Source organism: Oncorhynchus masou, chromosome 11, assembly GCF_036934945.1.
Source record: "Oncorhynchus masou masou isolate Uvic2021 chromosome 11, UVic_Omas_1.1, whole genome shotgun sequence".
Lineage (NCBI taxonomy): Eukaryota > Metazoa > Chordata > Actinopteri > Salmoniformes > Salmonidae > Oncorhynchus > Oncorhynchus masou.
In genome coordinates this window covers 40504223-40524454 of record NC_088222.1, presented here as the reverse complement: position 1 = coordinate 40524454, position 20232 = coordinate 40504223, and the positions used below count along the sequence as shown (strand labels likewise).

Here is a 20232-nt window from a genome sequence, read left to right as displayed (position 1 = left end):
GCTAGTGAGGCCCGAGAATCCACTCGCACATACATTACCGTTCAAAAGTTTGGGCTCACTTAGAAATGTCCTTGTTTTTGAAAGAAAAGCCAACAAAAATTGTCCATTAAAAATAACATCAAATTGATCAGAAATACAGTATAGACATTGTTCATGTTGTTTATGACTGTTGTAGCTGGAAACGGCAGATTTTTAATGGTATATCGACATAGGCGTACGGAGTCCCATTATCAGCAACCATCACTCATGTGTTCCAATGGCACATTGTGTTAGCTAATCCAAGTTTATCATTTTAAAAGGCTAATTGATCATAAGAAAACCCTTTTGCGATTATGTTAGCGCAGCTGAAAACTGTTGTTCTGCTTAAAGAAAACAGAAAACTGGCCTTCTTTAGACTAGTTGAGTATCTGGAGCATCAGCATTTGTGGGTTCGATTACAGGCTCAAAATGGCCAAAAACAAAGACCTTTCTTCTGAAACTCGTCAGTCTATTCTATTGTTCTATTCTTGGCTATTCCATGCGAGAAATTGCCAAGAAACTGAAGTTCTCGTACAGTGCTGTGTACAACTCCATATCCAAAAGCCATATCTCAGACAGGCCAATAAAAATAAAAGGTTAAGATGGGCAAAATAACACAGACACTGGACAGAGGAACTCTGCCTAGAAGGCCAGCATCCCAGAGTCGCCTCTTCACTGTTAATGTTGAGACTGATGTTTTGCGAGTAACGGTTTACTCAAATAGTATTTTACTGGGTGACGTTCACTTTTACTTGAGTCATTTTGTATTAAGGTACACTATATATACAAAGGTATGTGGACACCTCTTCAAATTAGTGGATTTGGCTATCTCAGCCACATCCGTTACAGACAGGTGTATACAATTTGAGCACACAGCCATGCAATATCCATAGACAAATATTGGAAGAAGAATGGCCTTACTGAAGAGCTCAGTGACTTTCAACATGGCACTGTCATAGGATGCCAGCTTTCCAACAAGTCAGTTCATCAAATATCTTCCCTGCTAGAGCTGCCCCGGTCAACTGTAAGTGCTGCTATTGTGAAGTGGTAAAGTCTAGGAGCAACAAAGGTTCAGCCGCAAAGTGCTAGGCCACACACGCTCAGATAACGACAGACAAGTGCTGAATCACGAAGCGCATAGACATCATCTGTCCTCAGTTGCAACATTTACTACCGAGTTCCAAACTGCTTCTGGAAGCAACGTCAGCGTTGGGAGCTTCATGAAATGAGTTTCCATGGCCGAGCAGCCGCTCACAAGCCTAAGATCACCATGTGCAATGCCAAATGTCGGCTGGAGTGGTGTAAAGCTCGCCACCATTGGACTCTGGAGTAGTGGTTCTGCTAGTCACATTCTGTTAAAGATCCCCAAAGCACACACATTCCTGGGTTGCTCGTCTTTTCAGTTCGCCGCAGCTCGCAACTGGAATGCCCTACAACAAACACTCAAACTGGACAGTTTTATCTCAATCTCTTTATTCAAAGACTCAATCATCATCATCGACACTTACTGACAGTTGTGGCTGCTTTGCGTGATGTATTGTTGTCTCTACCTTCTTGCCATTTGTGCTGTTGTCTGTGCCCAATAATGTTTGTACCCTGTTTTGTAATGCTACCATGTCGTGTTGCTGCCATGTTGTGTTGCTGCCATGTGTTGTCATGTTGTATTGCTACCATGCTATGTTGTCTTAGGTCTCTATTTAGTGTTGTGTTGTCTCTCTTTTCGTGATGTGTGTTTTGTCCTTTATTTTTATTTGATTTATTTATATTTTTAATCCAAGCCCCCAACCCCGCAGGAGGCCTTTTGCCTTTGGTAGGCCGTCATTGTAAATACTAATTTGTTCTTAACTGACTTGCCTAGTTAAATAAAGGTTAAATTTTAAAAAATAATGTGGGGGGCACAAAAGCGAGGTCCATACAGAAATGGTGGAAACACTGTACTCCTGGCAACCATGTCAGTGTGCATGCACCCAGCCCACCACAGGAGTCGCTAGAGTGTGATGGGACAAGGACATCCCTGCTGGTCAAACCCTCCCCTAATCTGGACGACGCTGGGCCAATTGTGCGCCGCCCCCATGGGTCTCCTGGTTGCAGCCGGCTGCGACAGAGCCTGGACTTGAATCAGGATCTCTAGTGGCCCAGGTAGCACTGCAATGCAGTGCGCCACTCGGGAGGCCTTGACTTTTAGTCTTACCCTGTGATGTCACAGAGAAGCCGTTTTAGGAATTTTCTTCTTATCTTTTTAAAACACAGATCACAGAAATGGGCTGTTTTCACATATGTAAACACTGGTTTGGTACTGGAGACAATAATGAGGCTATGGGGTTAAAAAGGTTCAAAAGTGGCAGAATTGCCTTTTAATTAAGAAAGAGCCAGGGCAGAATTTCCCGAACTTATTGGAGTAGGTATAGCCTATGCCAGCTGGCTTACACCTGTGTAATAATAACCTAATCACATTATAACGGCATCCATTTGGAAACATTTCTCTTTATACAATGATGTTTTCTCCACAGACTTCTTCATACGCTACAGCAACAGGGGTTTCTCATGCTGTATGGCATTGTATAGTGTTTTTCATCCCTGATCCCGGAAGGCCACACAAGAGCACCTGCAATGTGAGGACCCCCTGGGATCAGTATTGAAGAACACTGAAATATGTTTACAATTACAACAAAGCAAATTACAAAGTCCATTTAAAAACCATGTTCTATGTGCTTGGGAACTGTCCCTAAAGCAGCCACTGAAAGGTGTCATTTCATGCACCCTTGTTAAACTACAGTGATGTAGGGAACCTTTTAGAGGTGGTCCACTAGACTCTCCGTCCGGCCTGCCAATGAGGGCGGATGTGGTAAGGAGTTCAGTTAGAAACAGGAAACTCTTTCTGCTCTCCCCCTTCACAGCTCTGTTACAGTAACCTGTCTGTAAGTGGAGCTGTCAGTGAGATGGTGGTGGCCTGAAGAGGCTTTACTAAAGGTGAGAACAACACAATACATGTATTTCTATTGTCTCATGTTCAAGAGTGTAGGAGCAGCTTGGTTGGGGATAGATAGACTATTTGAAGAGGTTCAATTTCAGAGACGCATCATGTTGTGTTATTGTCATCCTCATACCAAGGTTAAAGACTTCATTGGAATGAATTTGGCTTTCAATAATGTACCAATTCAGGAGTCTGCTTTGAAATGTCAAAAAGATCAACCAGCAAACATGGAGTCCCCTTGTTCAGTCCGACAATTTATTTGTTATGATGAAGTTCAGCTGAGTGTGTAAAAACTGATGCTACGGTTTGAGTTTGATGCTCAGGTTTTTTACAATTAAAACAATGTAACTAATGCTGTTGAACTGTATACTCATATATATTTCAAATCTATTCTATTTGGTATATCAATTATAGACCATTCATTAATACTTTATTAGTCTTTATTAGTATTAGTGATGTAGATCATAGTCACTATTTTGTTCAAGGTAAATAAACATACAAAATGTATTCCTAAGTGTATTGTTAAGTTTGATCAATACCACATGTTATACCTCTACCCTATCTCTATGCATTTGGCTTTTATCTACCTTTAATCACAAAATCGGTCATCATTTCCCGACCCAAACGTTGTTTTATAAAAGCGAAAGTGCTCTTATCTTCTGATGCAGATACTGTATCCCTGAACCAACAGGGGTATTCAATACAATACCAACATCATTTTTCTTTGGACGTTTCAAGTTAATAGCGTAAGAACATGTCACTCCTCACTGAGTGGGATCAAGGCATTACACAATGATGTTGGCTATAGTGCTGTGATGACCACACATCCTGTGGGTAGCTGTGGGCTCAGGTTGTTTACAGGAACACATGACCAATTTCTACCAAGTGAGGGGTTTATTTCCAACAGTTTAGTCTTTCTTTCCACTTAGTTTTGGTGCCTATAGAGATGATATGTAAGTAATCATTACACCCGTGGTCAGTATCTGATGAACTTGAGGTCTTTTCATGACAACATTGGGTGAGCAGGAAATTTGTACTGTGAATTAATTATACAGAAGAAAACTATGGAGGATAAAATTAGATCATTCCAAAGGCAAATGCATTGTTGTTTAATTTTCCCATAGGCATGATAGCCATCTTCAGCCTACAAGGAGCTGTCTTGATCATTGTGTCTGCGGCATCTCTCAGTGTCTTCTCTGCTTTCTGTCTGTGGTGCAGGAGGAAAACCAGTGAGTGGCACTGCATTACAAATGATGACATTTATTACGTATTTACTAGACTACATGTCCCACTAATCAACCTGTAAATCTATTCCAATATCATGAAATCTTAAAGTAAAAATATATTTGTCACGTAGCACTAAAGCTAAATTAAAATACTTCGTTTTTTACTTTGACTCGTGAAATAATTTTCCAAATCAATCCGTAGTGCGTGCCATTCAATTAAAGTGTTCCTCTTTTCTTTGTCTGTAGAAATAATACATGAAGAGAATCAAATTTATGACCCTCAAATATTGTAAGTATAACATTAACATATATATTAAATAACTGATGCACTGTAAGACCAAGCATGATCTAATCGATATAGTGACGATTATTATAGATACATAGCATAATACCCTATGTAATTCCTAATGTACAACTGAAATGTTCTATAGTTCATAAAAAAGCCGTTTCTAATTTTTGATTTTAATTCATAATTTTTTAAAACTCATGTTGTAAAACAATTTAACCTCACTATTGGCTCCTATATGATAACATACTTTTTCATCACGTAACTCTGCCCAACTCAGCCAACGCGAAGGAAGCAGATTTGCAGTAATGCGATCTAAAACAGGTAAAATGACATTGTGATTCATCATACCCTTTGGGGCAGATTCCCGGACAGAACAAGCCTTATTCTACTTAAATTAATACAGAATAAAAACATATCTAAAAGGATTTCACAAGTGGCTTCATTATTGTGAATTCCCTTCTCATAGTGAATGACTGAATGCATCTATTTAATATGGTGATGGTTGTTATGGCTATCGTGTGCTGATCAACAGTAAATTATATGTTCTCACTCCTGAATCCTGCTCGAATCTCTTGGTTTTTTTTAGTCACACGACCCAACCAGATTATAAGAGAGCTGCCTCCAACACCAGCGTAAGTAAACTACTCATACATTTAGGTATTATGCCCGTCATGCTCTTGTCTAGTTCCAACATGACAGCTGAAATTAAAAAAATTTTTAGTTCCTTAAAACGGGATGGGTAACAAAATATATACTTGTTTTAATATTTTACACACACGAACAAGAGTTTCTACAGTTGGAGAAAATCTAAAAGAACATTGGAGTTTAGTTTTTAGCTTCCAGCTCACACCTGTTGGTTGTCATGTGTGTGGTCATGTAATGCGTGGTCATGAATTGACATGTCTGGTCATGTAATGACCACAGACCCACTGGGCACACACTGGTTGAATCGACGTTGTTTCCACTAATTACAACAAAATTACGTTGAACCAACGTGGAAAAGACGTTGAATTGACGCCTATGCACATATTGGCTATGGTCTGTATTTAGCTTCGGTGGCCCCTCAGCACTTTATCTTTGTCTCTAGATATGCTAATAACAGACAGCAGATATGCAACACTCACAATAAATACTTTAAATGTAATTTATTTTACAGGGAACAAACACCACAAGGTAGGTTTTATTTAATTGTTAATGTCCAGCAGACCTTCTCATTCACTTACATGGGGTCAGTGCCTAAAGAGTCTGTTGATAAAGCTTATAAACAAAACTGAACCAACTGGACCCAGAATTTGAACAGATTACAAACATTACAGATGTTTCAACATACAGGTAACTGCCAAAAAAAGGAAACACCAACATAAAGTGTCTCAATAGGGCGTTGGGCCCCCAGGAGCCAGATCAGCTTCAATGCACCTTGTCATAGACACAAGTGTCAGGAACTGATTGGAGGGATGCAACACTATTCTTCCACAAGAAATTCCATAATTTGGTGTGTTGGTGGAAAACGCTGTCTCAGGTGGCGCTCCAGAATCTCCCATCAGTGTTTGATTGGGTTGAGATCTGGTGACTGAGACGGCCATGGCATATGGTTTACATCGTTTTCATGCATTGCTCATCAAACCATTCAGTGACCACTCGTGCCCTGTGGATGGGGGCATTGTCATCCTATGGGGGCATAGCCATGATAGCTAAAATAATGGCCTGCCCAGCATTTTTATCCACCCTAAGCATGATGGGATGTTAATTGCTTAACTTTGGAAGCACCTGCTTTCAATATACTTTGTATCCCTCATTTACTCGTGTTTCCATTATTTTGTTAGTTACTTGAAGGTGTTGTATGTATCTTTACAGTTGTGAATGAGGAGCAAGCAAAGTATCAAAATGTTGCAACAGGTAATTATTAACTGTTAGTAATTGTATTAGGTATATATGAATGCCAAACCTTTCCATTTTGGAAACACAGACCTTTCAATGTGGGAACAGTATCACTAATTCACTACAGTTTTATCCTGCACCAAATTCCTCAGCACTAACTAAGACTTTTCAATTGTGTTATATTAGCTCAGATGGGAAGCGTTGAACCAACATATGTGTAAGTATCTATCAATGTTTGGTTGCCATTTAAAACGTAATATACTGTATAGTCTACTTACAATTAATCTGAATTTTAGTTTGTGAAACTATTGTGCTTATTGTTCTTACAGAGATCCAATCCCAGTGTTAGTGTACCAGAATGTTAATGAGAGTGCTAATGCAGACACCAGAGAATCAGAAACGGGTAAGTATGATTTATCCAGTGGCGTGAATACAGTATGTCTATGGTTTTATCAGATGGAATAAAATAAAATGAAATCTGGGGCGGCAGGGTAGGCTAGTGGTTAGAGCGTTGGACAAGTAACCGGAAGGTTGCAAGTTCAAACCCCTGAGCTGACAAGGTACAAATCTGTCGTTCTGCCCCTGAACAGGCAGTTAACCCACTGTTCCTAGGCCGTCATTGAAAATAAGAATTTGTTCTTAACTGACATGCCTAGTTAAATAAAGGTAAAATAAAAAACATACAAGAAAGATGGGAGGCCCCACCATTGATGCATTTTGTAGAGCCCGTTACTGTAGGGTGAAATCTTCTCAGATAATGTAATCTGCTGCTGTTGAAAGTAATGTCAAGCTTCGGCTCAAACCACAACCATCAAAAAGTACAGGCGACACAGCACATGGCAGTCTACATGCAGTAACCCAATCTAACATCCTCTCAAGACAAGTGTGATCATTTATTCATGTGTTCGGATTGTCACTTGCCTTATTTGGATGTCAGAAATGTTAAGTATCATTTGATAAAAACATATTTCTACTTTCCAGATGGTGATCAATATGAGAATGTTTTTCCATCTATTGATACAATCAGCCGGGGCTCTGGTATGTACTTTAGAATGACTAAATGTAGGCCTATCCCTCCTTTGAAATTAGGCATATTTACGAAGATCATGTTTTTTTTTAGCAAAGTTCATTATCTATTTGGAGTAGATTAGATTTTATGTTGAACTAAGATTATTTCCCACCACCTCACAACAGATGGCTCAGATTACGAGAACTCTGAATTCCTGGAGCAAGTGAAGATGGGGTTAGAACCGTTAGAGGATGGTAAGTCACCATAGTGCATTATAACGAAGACAACACTTCTGCTATGAACGTAGGATGAATGCCCTAATTTTAAGTCGCTATGGATAAATTACTACAATGTAATGAACTAAGACTTGAGACTTCTAATTTCGTCACAGATGAACCAGATTACGTGAACGACACTGACTGATATGGAATCTACATGCTCTACGAGTGGACATCTATGGGAATGGACTTTTCTATTTGTTGAGCTGCTTGAATAAATATTAAGTTATAATGATACATATGTCAATGTGCTATACCAGAGCAATGCCATTTTAGGGTTAATGCCCAAAGTTGTATTACTTCATCAGGAATTCCCTTGAGTCAAAAAATGTGAGGAACCATGTGCAGCAGGGATGGGCAACTGGCAGCCCATGGATCAATTTCCTAAACTCCTTTTACTGTTGAGAGAATAGTAGAATACACAAGGTGCACTTTTGAAATGTGCAGTTGTGCATCAGCGGTTATGTCAGCCACTCAATTAGCCCATGCCAGCAAAGTTCTTTTAGATTGGTAAATTAGACTAGCGACCAACTATCTAAACTTGTAATCATGTTCAAATTATGGGGCCACCATTGATCATCAGAGATCATATTAACTGCTGTTTGTCTCTACCCTATGGTACAATGTGTAGAATTACAGAAAATCCACTTAACTGCTGCTACTTCCCCCCCCTGTTCGGACTGCATGTATGGATGTGGGTATGCAGACCCGCGAGCCACTGTGGCCCCTCATGAGGAGTTCTGATTGGTGGCTCCCACCCCCATCAATGTTGCCCATCCCTGATGTACAGTATTTTTGATTGTTTGAGTGTTACTGTGTAACTGTCACCATCTAGTGGTACAAAATGAATACGAGTCAGCTCCAAATGTAAAAGAAAAAAGATTGTCAATATGTATTAATAAATAAATCCTTACTACAAAACTTTTAAATGTACAACCTCTTTATAGACCAATGTGTTCTGTCAAGTCATAAAAAGCATTGATTTATTACAGAAGTGACTTTCAATAGTATTTACATTAGCATGCTTGTATAAAATACAACATGTATTTAACCCAGAAATGTTACAACATCAAACAACTCCCCAGGACTCTGAGTCAGTCATTTAAGGGTGTCACGCAGATTGGTGGAATAGGGTTGTGTTCATTAGGAACGAAAGTCAAGAAACTGCACTGAAACAGGGAAGGACAACCTGGACATGCTCAATATGTAACTCTCTTATGTTTTCTGTTGCAAAATGTTTTGTTTTCGTAATGAACACAACCCAGGAGAGAAAGAGACAGGTGGGGAGAGACAGTGCTGAGATGATGGGTGGGTGCGGTGTTAGCTGAGATCAGGGGCGGCCGTCTTGCTGCACAGTCGACCCAGGAGGCCTGCCATCTGCAGTAGGGAGTTCACGCCCTCCGCCACCTTCATGTGGGTGTATCCTATCTCCTGAGAAAAGGAACAATACCAAGTAAACAAGGAGAGCGATGCTGAGGCGAAGTTGATTAATACTATGGTGTGGCTTACTTTCCTATGCCAAGTTTGGCACTTTTCTGCCATTTTGTTTCACCCAACCAAGATGAGGAAAACAACCAGAGATGTACATAATGTACAGTGAGCAACAAAAGTATTGGGACAGTGACACGTTTAGTTGGTTTTGGCTCTATAATCCATCACTTTGGATTTGAAATAATACGAGGTTAAAGTGGAGCCTGTCAGCTTTAATTGTAGGGTATTTTCATCCATATTGGGTGAACCGTTTAGAAATTACAGCACTTTTTGTCCATAGTCCCCTCCATTTTAGGGGACAAATTCACTAGTAGTAAAAAGTTATGCATTTGGTCCCATATTCCGAGCACGCAATGACTACATCAAGCTAGTGACTCTCCAAATTTGTTGGATGCATTTGCAGTTTGGTTTGGTTGTGTTTCAGATTATTTCTATTGTAAATAAGAACAGAATGTTTCTAAACACTTCTACATTAATGTGGATGCTACCACGATTACAGATAATCCTGAATTGTGAATGCTGAATGAGAAAGACGCACACATTTCATACCCCCAAGACATGCTAACCTCTCACCATTACTAAAACAGGGGAGATTAGCATTTTTTTTTGAGTTCACTGTACAACTGCAAATGTTTTACCATGTCTCTTACCTTGATGAACTCCAACTTGAGATACTCGGACATCTGGAAAGTCTTACACACTCTGAAGATGTTGCCGATTATGTCCTCAGGGGAGTAACCCAGGGCCCACAGCTGCTCAATAATCTAAGGGAGAGGAACACATGAATATTAATCAGCTATATGGTCCTACTATATATTATAAACTGAGCAGTTATTGATCACTTTAATTAAGAACCATACTTAACGGCTAGAGAAATAAGGGTTATTCATCGAGAAGAATATTATACACATCCTGTTTTGATTGTTATTGAAAAGTGGATCGCAATACCTTGTAAGCCTCATCAATGCTGGAATTGACAGTGTTCCAGCATGCTTTTCACCAACAATGGGTGTGGCTCATTGCACACCTGAACAAAAAACAACAAATGTACTTGTCTTTCCTTTGAAACCCTACGCATTGTCAATTTTGCCTTCTATAATGACATAAAAAAAGACAGGTTAGGTAACAGTACCTTGAACACATTTTCACTATTGATGTAGCCAAAACCAGAATTTGTGGATTGTAGGTTATTCAATGCCTGATGATGCAAAAAAAGAAAAAAAAGAAAGCTCAAGTTATTATAGATTCTCATGTCTCAGCCAAACTTTAATTGGCCCCCCAAAAAGTACGGCCACTACGAGGAGCCATGGATCAGGGTTTCCGTGGCGCAGGACAGCGTGACCGGAAAGATTTGAATTTACCAACCCATTAGGGTGTGTCCACCCACAGAGTTCAGAATGACAGAAATCACATTTACATTACGGTAATTCATCTTAACAGAACATGCAACTCCTGTAATGAAGCAGACAATAAAACATCCCTTTTTAAACACTTCCCAAAATGCAATTTGCAGGAAAACACCATTCTAAACAGTGCACCTGACGCAAGCGGTTCCATATGTGATAGAGATGAAAATCTCTGCTAGAAACTTAGAAAAAGGGGGACTCTAAAGATACAACAACTATGATGGGTTGTTAATATGACAACCGTACGATTGTGCCTTTGGGCTCCTGGACCACGTCAGAAAGTTATGAAAAGACAACGTGACTGGATGGGCTCTGAGGAGGAAGGGGCAGAGCAACACGGAGGACCATCAGGACAGAGAAAAGACAACGTGACTGGATGGGCTCTGAGGAGGAAGGGGCAGAGCAACACGGAGGACCATCAGGACAGAGAAAAGACAACGTGACTGGATGGGCTCTGAGGAGGAAGGGGCAGAGCAACACGGAGGACCATCAGGACAGAGAAAAGACAACGTGACTGGATGGGCTCTGAGGAGGAAGGGGCAGAGCAACACGGAGGACCATCAGGACAGAGAAAAGACAACGTGACTGGATGGGCTCTGAGGAGGAAGGGGCAGAGCAACACGGAGGACCATCAGGACAGAGAAAAGACAACGTGACTGGATGGGCTCTGAGGAGGAAGGGGCAGAGCAACACGGAGGACCATCAGGACAGAGAAAAGACAACGTGACTGGATGGGCTCTGAGGAGGAAGGGGCAGAGCAACACGGATGACCATCAGGACAAAGAAAAGACAACGTGACTGGATGGGCTCTGAGGAGGAAGGGGCAGAGCAACACGGAGGACCATCAGGACAGAGAAAAGACAACGTGACTGGATGGGCTCTGAGGAGGAAGGGGCAGAGCAACACGGAGGACCATCAGGACAGAGAAAAGACAACGTGACTGGATGGGCTCTGAGGAGGAAGGGGCAGAGCATCATGGAGGACCATCAGGACAGAGAAAAGACAACGTGACTGGATGGGCTCTGAGGAGGAAGGGGCAGAGCATCATGGAGGACCATCAGGACAAAGAAAAGACAACGTGACCTTACACTTGGGTCCCTATTCAATACAATAGCATCAATGTATCGTAGGGTTAGGACGCTCACCGATGATCTTGTCGGAGGCGGTGCACGCCAGAGCGAAGCGTGTGGTTTTAGAGTAGATCATGGTCCCCCTCAAGGTCTGCTGGGCTCCGTCTGTCATGCTGGAGACACAAGTACAGCCTTTACAGACACAGCCATTATAGGTACACTAGATCAGCTTAGCTGTCATGACCCTCAGGGGGTCTTACCTGTCAGCCTCATCCAGGATGATGATCTTGTGTCTCCCTTTAGGGAGGGTGACTATCTGCTGGGCAAACATCTTGATCTTGTTTCGAACTACATCGATGCCTCTGAGGAAGATGCATGACAATGTGGTGGTTTAGGATTCACTTTCTAAAGCAACATGATTTTAACCCGAAATGCAGCTCCTGGACTCACTGCTTGTGCAGTTAAAGGAAAGACTCACCCATTTTTGATTTGTTATCGTATTTGTGCATCTCTATGTAAGAATGCTGTTCATCGACTATAGCTCAGCCTTCAACACCATAGTGCCCTCCAAGCTCATCACTAAACTTTGGGTCTGAAACCCGCCCTGTGCAACTGGGTCCTGGATTTCCTAACGGACGGGCCGGGCCGGGCCCAAGTGGTGAAGGTAGGCAACAACACTTCCACCAAGCTGATCCTCAACACGGGGGAGCGTGCTCAGCCCTCTCCTATACTCCCTGACCACCCATGACTGCGTGGCTACACGCACGTCTCCAACTCAATCATCAAGTTTGCTGACAACACAACAGTGGTAGGCCTGCCTGATTACCAATGACAAGACAGCCTACAGGGAGGTGAGGTCCTTGGTGGAGTGGTGTCGGTAAAATAACCTCTCCCTCAACGACAACAAAAGGGACGGAGCTGAATGTGGACTGCAGGAGAAAGGAGACGGTGTCCCCCATCCACATTGACAGGGCCTCAGTGGAGAGGGTCAAAAGCTTAAAGTTCATCAGTGTGCACATCACTAACGACCTATAATGGTCCCTTCACACAGATAGGTGCTGTTGTGCCGTCACCACACTATTCGGCTTGGCACCTAAGACCCTCAGGAACTTCTAGCGGGGCACTATTGAGAGCATCCTGTCGGGATGCATCACCGCCTGGTACGGCAAATGCACCATCCGCAACTGCAGGGCTCTCCAGAGGGGGGTGCGATCAGCCCAAGGCATCATCAGGGGCACACTGCCTGCCCTCCAGGACATCTACAGCACCCGGTGTCACAGGCCAAGAAGATCATCAAGGACCTCAGCCACCCAAGTCAAAGCCTGTTCACACCACTAGAAAGTAGAGCGACTACAGGTGACCGAGAGGTTGATAAACAGCTTCTAACTCCAGGCCATCAGATTGTTAAACAGTCACCACTAGCCAGCAGGTACTCTACCCTGTACCTTAGAGACTGCAGCCCTATGTACATAATCATTGAACACTGGTCACATTAATAATGTTTACATACTGTTCTACCCACTTTATTTGTATACTGTATTCTAGTCATGGCTCATCCTATATAACTATTGATATGCACACACCTTTTCTATTCACATACATATACACCGAGTGCATAAACATTAGGAACACATTCCTAATATTGAGCTACACCCCCCTTTGCCCTCAGAACAGCCTCAATGTGTCAGGGCATGGACACTACAAGGCATCAAAAGCATTCCGCAGGGATGCTGGCCAATGTTAAACCCAATGCTTCCCACAGCTGGATGTCCTTTGTGTGGTGGACCATTCTTGATACACAGGGTTAACTGTTGAGTGTGAAAAACCCAGCAGTGTTGCAGTTCTTGACAAACTCAAACCAGTGCGCCTGGCACCTACTACCGAACCCCATTCAAAGACACAGAAATATTTTGTCTTGCTCATTCACCCTCTGAATGGCACACACACAATTCATGTCTCAATTGTCTTAAGGCTTAAAAATTATTATTTAACCTGTCTCCTCCCCTTCATCAACACTGATTGAAGTGGATTTAATCAAGTGACATCAATAAGGGATCATAGCTTTCACAAGGTAAGTCTGTCATGGAAAGAGCAGGTGTTCCTTACGTTTTGTACACTCAGGACCGGAATCTAATTTCTTGCAATTCTATTCATTTTGCTATGGGGTTTTGTACTGTGTATTTATATACAGTATTCTCGACATAGCTCCTAATATTTCTACTACTGTACATTGCATTTTAGCTACAGCGTTTATGCACTCCATATTTATTGATATAGAGCAGATGTCAAGAATCCAGTATATCTACTGCTGTACATAATATTCCTACTATATCTTGTGTAAATTAATTTGGTGCAGATAGGTATAGATTGCATTTGGATTACTGTTACAGTGCTATTTGTGTTGTTAATTGGATTTGTTCCAACGTTTAAAAAAATACTTTTTGGATTATATGTGTATCGTTTTCTATTGCTGGGTATTTGATTTTTGATTAATAAGATTTATTTAAAGCCCATATGGGCTTACAAGACACTACTAGAACCAGTATTAGTACTACACTGTTGGAACTACAAACAAGCATTTCACTGCATCTGAGAAACATCTGCAAATCTGTGTATGCAACCAATAAACTTCGATTTGACCTCTGAGCGATGTTCTATAGATTCCCGGGGTCATTTTATGGATTCACGTGTATCTAAGCTACTCAAGCAGCCAGAAATACAGCTAGTATAATGATGAAAAAAATGCAGCATACCGGCTGTATTTATGCCTGCTTGAACAGAGAATAGCTCAGATACACGTGAAAACATGAAATGACCCCGGGAATCTATAGAACGCCGCTCAGAGGTGCACAAATACGATATAACATTCAAAATGGGTGAATCTTTCCTTTAAGTATGCCAGTGTGACATTTTTCATGACAGACATCACTTGCTCTCACTTGTCATTGGAAGCATTCAGTTCCAGGACAGAATCTTTCATGGCTGGGCCGAGAAGAGCTCGCACCAAACACAGAATACTAGTGGTCTTTCCTGTACCGGGGGGACCCTACAATAATGATACTTATGTTTAAAAAAAAGGTCCCACATGAAAGACGGCATAACATTACTCTGCTGCACCAACATGTCAGTATGTAATATCAAATCGTTATGATGAAAGAATGAATCTGGTCAGTCACTCACTGCAATAATGATGTTGGGTACATTTCCCTCTCTGGCAAACACTTATAAGAGAGAAGGGAACAAAAAAAATCATAGTTAGCTATTATTTATCAAAAAATATTATTGAAACTTAAAATATTGAGGATACTTTACCTCCAATCTGCTATTTATCAAAAAATATTATTGAAACTTAAAATATTGAGGATACTTTACCTCCAATCTGCTAACAGTCTCCTCGTTGCCTACTATTTCATTCAACTTCAATGGTCTGTATTTTTCAACCCTGTGAGATATTCAGAACAAGCATAACTATTAGCAACTAGCTTGGATGGCAACTTAGCGAGTCTGTTGGGACTCACTTCATTGCCACCAAAGCTAATCAACAAGCAATTCATAGTGATTTACACAATTACTTGGACTAGTAGCACTAGCTGTTGCTCCAATGAGATGCGTAGAACGTAACATTACATAGCTAACGGTAGCTAACTAGTTACTTTTTGAGATGTAGGCAGAATGGCTGTTTTCATAGCTAATATTCATTTTAGTGCTATTAGCTAGCTAGCTACAATGCTAGGATCTTACGTGGTGGAACTAAGACTTGAAACGTGAAGCTAATCGATCCCTGTGGAGGGAGGAGCTGATTTCCTGTATATTACATTTTTTTAATGACTATAACATTTGTTGGCACCTTCAATTCTTGTACGTTCTCATATTTCAACACGGCTGCTCAGGCAAATTTGCGGAACTACTAAACTTGGAACCCATCAGAACTCCCCTACATACCCCTTGTGATGAAGGCAGCCAAATGGCCTGCTTCTATTGACAATGCTCGCTCGCTCCCAGACTGAAATAAGATTTTTTTTAAATTCAGCTGCACTTGAAATATGCAGCATGCAATACGAATTGTCTTGATCATATGAAGAGGTAACTCTATTGACGATTTAGCCAATTTAAGGAAAGCTAGTCAATGTTACAGACGAGCCAGCTACTGTAAATGTCAATTTGTGTTTCATTAGCTAACGCTCTATCAGTAAATTTAAATGTTTAAATCGTGTTTTGGCATGATTATATGTCTCGTTTCAAGTAAACAGCTGCAGGCTTAAAGAAACATTCAATCATATACTTTGCATAGAAACACAAATAAAAGCATGTATATAGATGTGCGTGTCATGCATACTAGAATGGAAGTTCTCTCTTCAAAGGGGGGGACACTCTTGACCCAAACTGCTACAGACCTATATCTATCCTACCATGGTTTTCGAAAACCTTATAAAGGCAAGTCAACAAACAGATTACCGACCATTTCGAATCTCACCATACCTTCTCTGCTATGCAATCTGGTTTCAGAACTGGTCATGGGTGCACCTCAGCCACGCTCAAGGTCCTAAACGATATCTTAACTGCCATCGATAAGAAACATTACAGTGCAGCCTTATTCATTGATCTGGCCAAGGCTTTCGACTCTGTCAATCACCACATGCTCATCGGCAGACTCGACAGCCTTGGTTTCTCAAATGATTGCCTTGCCTGGTTCACCAACTACTTCTCTGATAGAGTTCAGTGTGTCAAATCGGAGGGCCTGCTGTCCGGACCTCTGGCAGTCTCTATGGGGGTGCCACAGGGTTCAATTCTTGGACCGACTCTCTTCTCTGTATACATCAATGAGGTCGCTCTTGCTGCTGGTGAGTCAATGATCCACCTCTACGCAGACGACACCATTCTGTATACTTCTGGCCCTTCTTTGGACACTGTGTTAACAACCCTCCAGGCAAGCTTCAATGCCATACAACTCTCCTTCCGTGGACTCCAATTGCTCTTAAATACAAGTAAAACTAAATGCATGCTCTTCAACCGATTGCTACCTGCACCTGCCCGCCTGTCCAACATCACTACTCTGGACGGCTCTGACTTAGAATACGTGGACAACTACAAATACTTAGGTGTCTGGTTAGACTGTAAACTCTCCTTCCAGACCCATATCAAACATCTCCAATCCAAAGTTAAATCTAGAATTGGCTTCCTATTTCGCAACAAAGCATCCTTCACTCATGCTGCCAAACATACCCTTGTAAAACTGACCATCCTACCAATCCTTGACTTTGGCGATGTCATTTACAAAATAGCCTCCAATACCCTACTCTACAAATTGGATGCAGTCTATCACAGTGCAATCCGTTTTGTCGTCGCCAAACCCACTGGCTCCATGTCATCTTCAAGACCCTGCTAGGTAAAGTCCCCCCTTATCTCAGCTCGCTGGTCACCATAGCATCTCCCACCTGTAGCACACCTGTAAGCACCAACTGTCAGAGCAGGTCACAGATTACTGCACCTGTACATAGCCCACCTATAATTTAGCCCAAACAACTACCTCTTTCCCTACTGTATTTAATTAATGTATTTATTTTGCTCCTTTGCACCCCATTATTTTTATTTCTACTTTGCACATTCTTCCATTGCAAATCTACCATTCCAGTGTTTTACTTGCTATATTGTATTTACTTTGCCACCATAGACTTTTTTTGCCTTTACCTCCCTTATCTCACCTCATTTGCTCACATCATATATAGACTTGTTTATACTGTATTATTGACTGTATGTTTGTTTTACTCCATGTGTAACTCTGTGTCGTTGTATGTGTCAAACTGCTTTGCTTTATCTTGGCCAGGTCGCAATTGTAAATGAGAACTTGTTCTCAACTTGCCTACCTGGTTAAATAAAGGTGAAATAAAAAATAAATAAAAATAAAATGTCTTATTTGTCAGAATGAAATGAGTGGGTCCTGCCTTGGTGACTGTAGTAGATTTACACTACTTGTCCGAAAGGTTTTTGTAGTTTTCAATTATTACTTGGAATAAACTGAAAGCTAAAACACTCCTTGTCCCAGAATGACATACTAGCTAGTGATAAATCTATCTGCTCCCGCGAGCTAGCAACACATCTGCTTGTTGTAACTAGCAAGCTAGCTACATTACTAAAAGGTTGCTGTGTTCTAAGTTGGAAGTCATTTTACAGCTTGCATTGATGGTATCACATTTATATATCTATATTGAACAAAAATATAAAACACAACAATTTCAATAGTTTTTACTGAGCCACTGTTCATATAAAAGCAAATCAGTCAATTGAAATAAATTAGGCCCTAATCTATGGATTTCATATGACTGAGAATACAGATATGGATCTGTTGGTCACAGATACCTTTAAAAAAAAAAAATAAGGTAGGAACATGGATCACAAAACCAGTTAGTATTTGGTGTGACCACCATTTGCCTCACGCAGCGCAACACATCTCCTTTGCATAGAGTTGATCAGCCTGTTGATTGTGGCCTGTGGAACGCTGTCCCACTCTTCCATGGCTGTGCGAAGTTGCTGGATATTGGCGGGAACTGGAATATGCTGTCGTACACGTCGATCCAGAGCATCCCAACCATGCTCTATGGGTGACGTGTCTGGTGAGTATACAGGCCATGGAAGAACTGGGACATTTTCAGCTTCCAGGAATTGCATACAGATCCTTGCGACATGGGGCCATGCATTAACATGAAACATGAGGTGATGGATAAATGGCACGATAATGGGCCTCAGGATCTCGTCACGGTATCTCTGTGCAATCAAATTGCTATCAATAAAATTAAATTGTGTTAGTTATCCGTAGCTTATGCCTGCCCATACCATAACCCCACCATGGGGCACTCTCTTCACAACGTTGACATCAGCAAACCGCTTGCCGACACGTCGTTGTACACGCTTGTCTGCCTTCTGCCCGGTACAGTTGAAACCTGGGATTCATCCGTGAAAAGCACACTTCTCCAGTGTGTCAGCGGCCATCGAAGGTGAGCATTTTCCCACTGAAGAAGGCGGTTAAGTCGCCTAACTGCAGTCAGGACGATGAGCTCCCCGAAGCGGTTTCTGACAGATTTTGCAGAAATTCTTCAGTTGAGCTAACCCACAGTTTCATCAGCTGTCAGGGTGGCTGGTTTCAGACATTTTTTTTATTTGACCTTTATTTAACTAGGCAAGTCAGTTAAGAACAAATTCTTATTTTCAATGACGGCCTAGGAACAGTGGGTTAACTGCCTTGTTACTGCCTCCTACCTTCTCAGCTCGGGGATTTGATCTTGCAACCTTTCGGTTACTAGTCCAATGCTTTAACCACTAGGCTACCTGCCACCACAATACCACAGGTGAAGAAGCCAGATGTGGAGGTCCTGGGTTGGCGTGGTTACACGTGGTCTGCGGTTGTGAGACCAGTTGTGGACATACTGACAAATTCTCTCAAACGACATTGGAGGTGGCTTATGGTAGAAAAATGAACATTCAATCCTCTGGCAACAGCTAGGGTGGACATTCCTACAGTCAGCATGGCAATTGCACGCTCCTTCAAACTTGAGACACCTGTGGCATTGTGCTGTGTGACAACTGCACATTTTAGAGTGGCTTTTATTGTCCCCAACATAAGGTGCACCTGTGTAAGGATCATGCCGTTTAATCAGCTTCTTGATATGCCACACCGGTCAGGTGGGTTGATTATTTTGGCAAAGGAGAAATAATAACAGGGATGTAAACACATTTGTGCACAACATTTTAGAGAAATAAGCTTTTTGTACATATGGAACATTTCTGGGATCTTTTATTTCAGCTCATGAAACATGGGACCAACAATTTACATGCTACGTTTATATGTGTTCAGTGTCAATAGTTAGATTACAAATAAATAAAAATGACTTATCTGATAGCAGTTTCTCGAGATGCCACCAGCTGTCTACTACCTTCGATTTGGATAACGTAATTGGCAGACGTGATCAGCAGGTAATACCATGGATATTACACGCGTTTTGATTGGTTTACAGTTTAGTATTCGGTGGCGTTTGTTTGTCCAACTAGCGAACATAAATGTAAGTATTTAGAAAAAAAAATGCAAGAATTTACATTGCCAACAAACAGATGTTTTCAGAAAAAAAATATATACACAATATGTAAAAAAAAACAGCTCTTCCCTCGACACAGCTCGATCATCTCGAAAACGAAAAGCTAGCTTGATACAGCTCACCACCTATCTACTCAAATGATCAATTACCACTGCTAACTAGCCATGATGAGCCATTGAAGTCCTTTAATAAATACAAAAATACTGCAACTAACTAGCTTGTAAATCTTACCATGGCAGATCATATCCATTGCTATGTGAGTCCGCTAATAAATACAAAAATACTGCAACTAACTAGCTTGTAAACGTTACCATGGCAGCTCATATCCAATGCTTGACACTTTCGCAGTGGCCTCATATTTCTTCCGTTGAACTTCTGTTTGAATTTGCTCAGAATCTGCCTCATTCATCGTCACGTCCATGTTTTCGACTGCAGTTCTTCCCGCCACGGCAGGAACCAAACAACTGTCGCTAAACTGACGTCATTTCCTTGAAGATGCTAGCTGT

The 20232-nt window shown here is 41.4% G+C and overlaps 1 protein-coding gene and 1 pseudogene across 3 annotated transcripts; one reads left to right on the top strand and one right to left on the bottom strand.

Annotated features, from left to right (window-relative positions):
* The first annotated feature begins 2879 nt into the window (after positions 1 to 2879).
* LOC135548705 (linker for activation of T-cells family member 2-like) lies at positions 2880 to 8608 on the top strand. 3 transcript variants are annotated; one of them, XM_064978558.1, is made up of 12 exons: positions 2880 to 2988; positions 4117 to 4221; positions 4465 to 4507; positions 4785 to 4828; positions 5094 to 5139; positions 5664 to 5680; positions 6362 to 6403; positions 6572 to 6602; positions 6715 to 6788; positions 7367 to 7423; positions 7580 to 7648; positions 7786 to 8608. In XM_064978558.1, exons 2-12 carry the CDS (start codon positions 4119 to 4121, stop codon positions 7815 to 7817), a joined length of 558 nt encoding a protein of 185 aa, XP_064834630.1. In that variant the 5' UTR covers positions 2880 to 2988; positions 4117 to 4118; the 3' UTR covers positions 7818 to 8608. The 3 variants fall into 3 exon arrangements, with proteins under 3 accessions (XP_064834630.1, XP_064834631.1, XP_064834629.1); XM_064978557.1 differs by lacking the exon at positions 2880 to 2988 and adding an exon at positions 3766 to 4010; XM_064978559.1 differs by lacking the exons at positions 2880 to 2988; positions 6362 to 6403 and adding an exon at positions 3756 to 4010.
* Positions 8579 to 20182, bottom strand: LOC135547871 (replication factor C subunit 2-like; annotated as a pseudogene).
* Between the last annotated feature and the right edge of the window lie 50 nt (positions 20183 to 20232).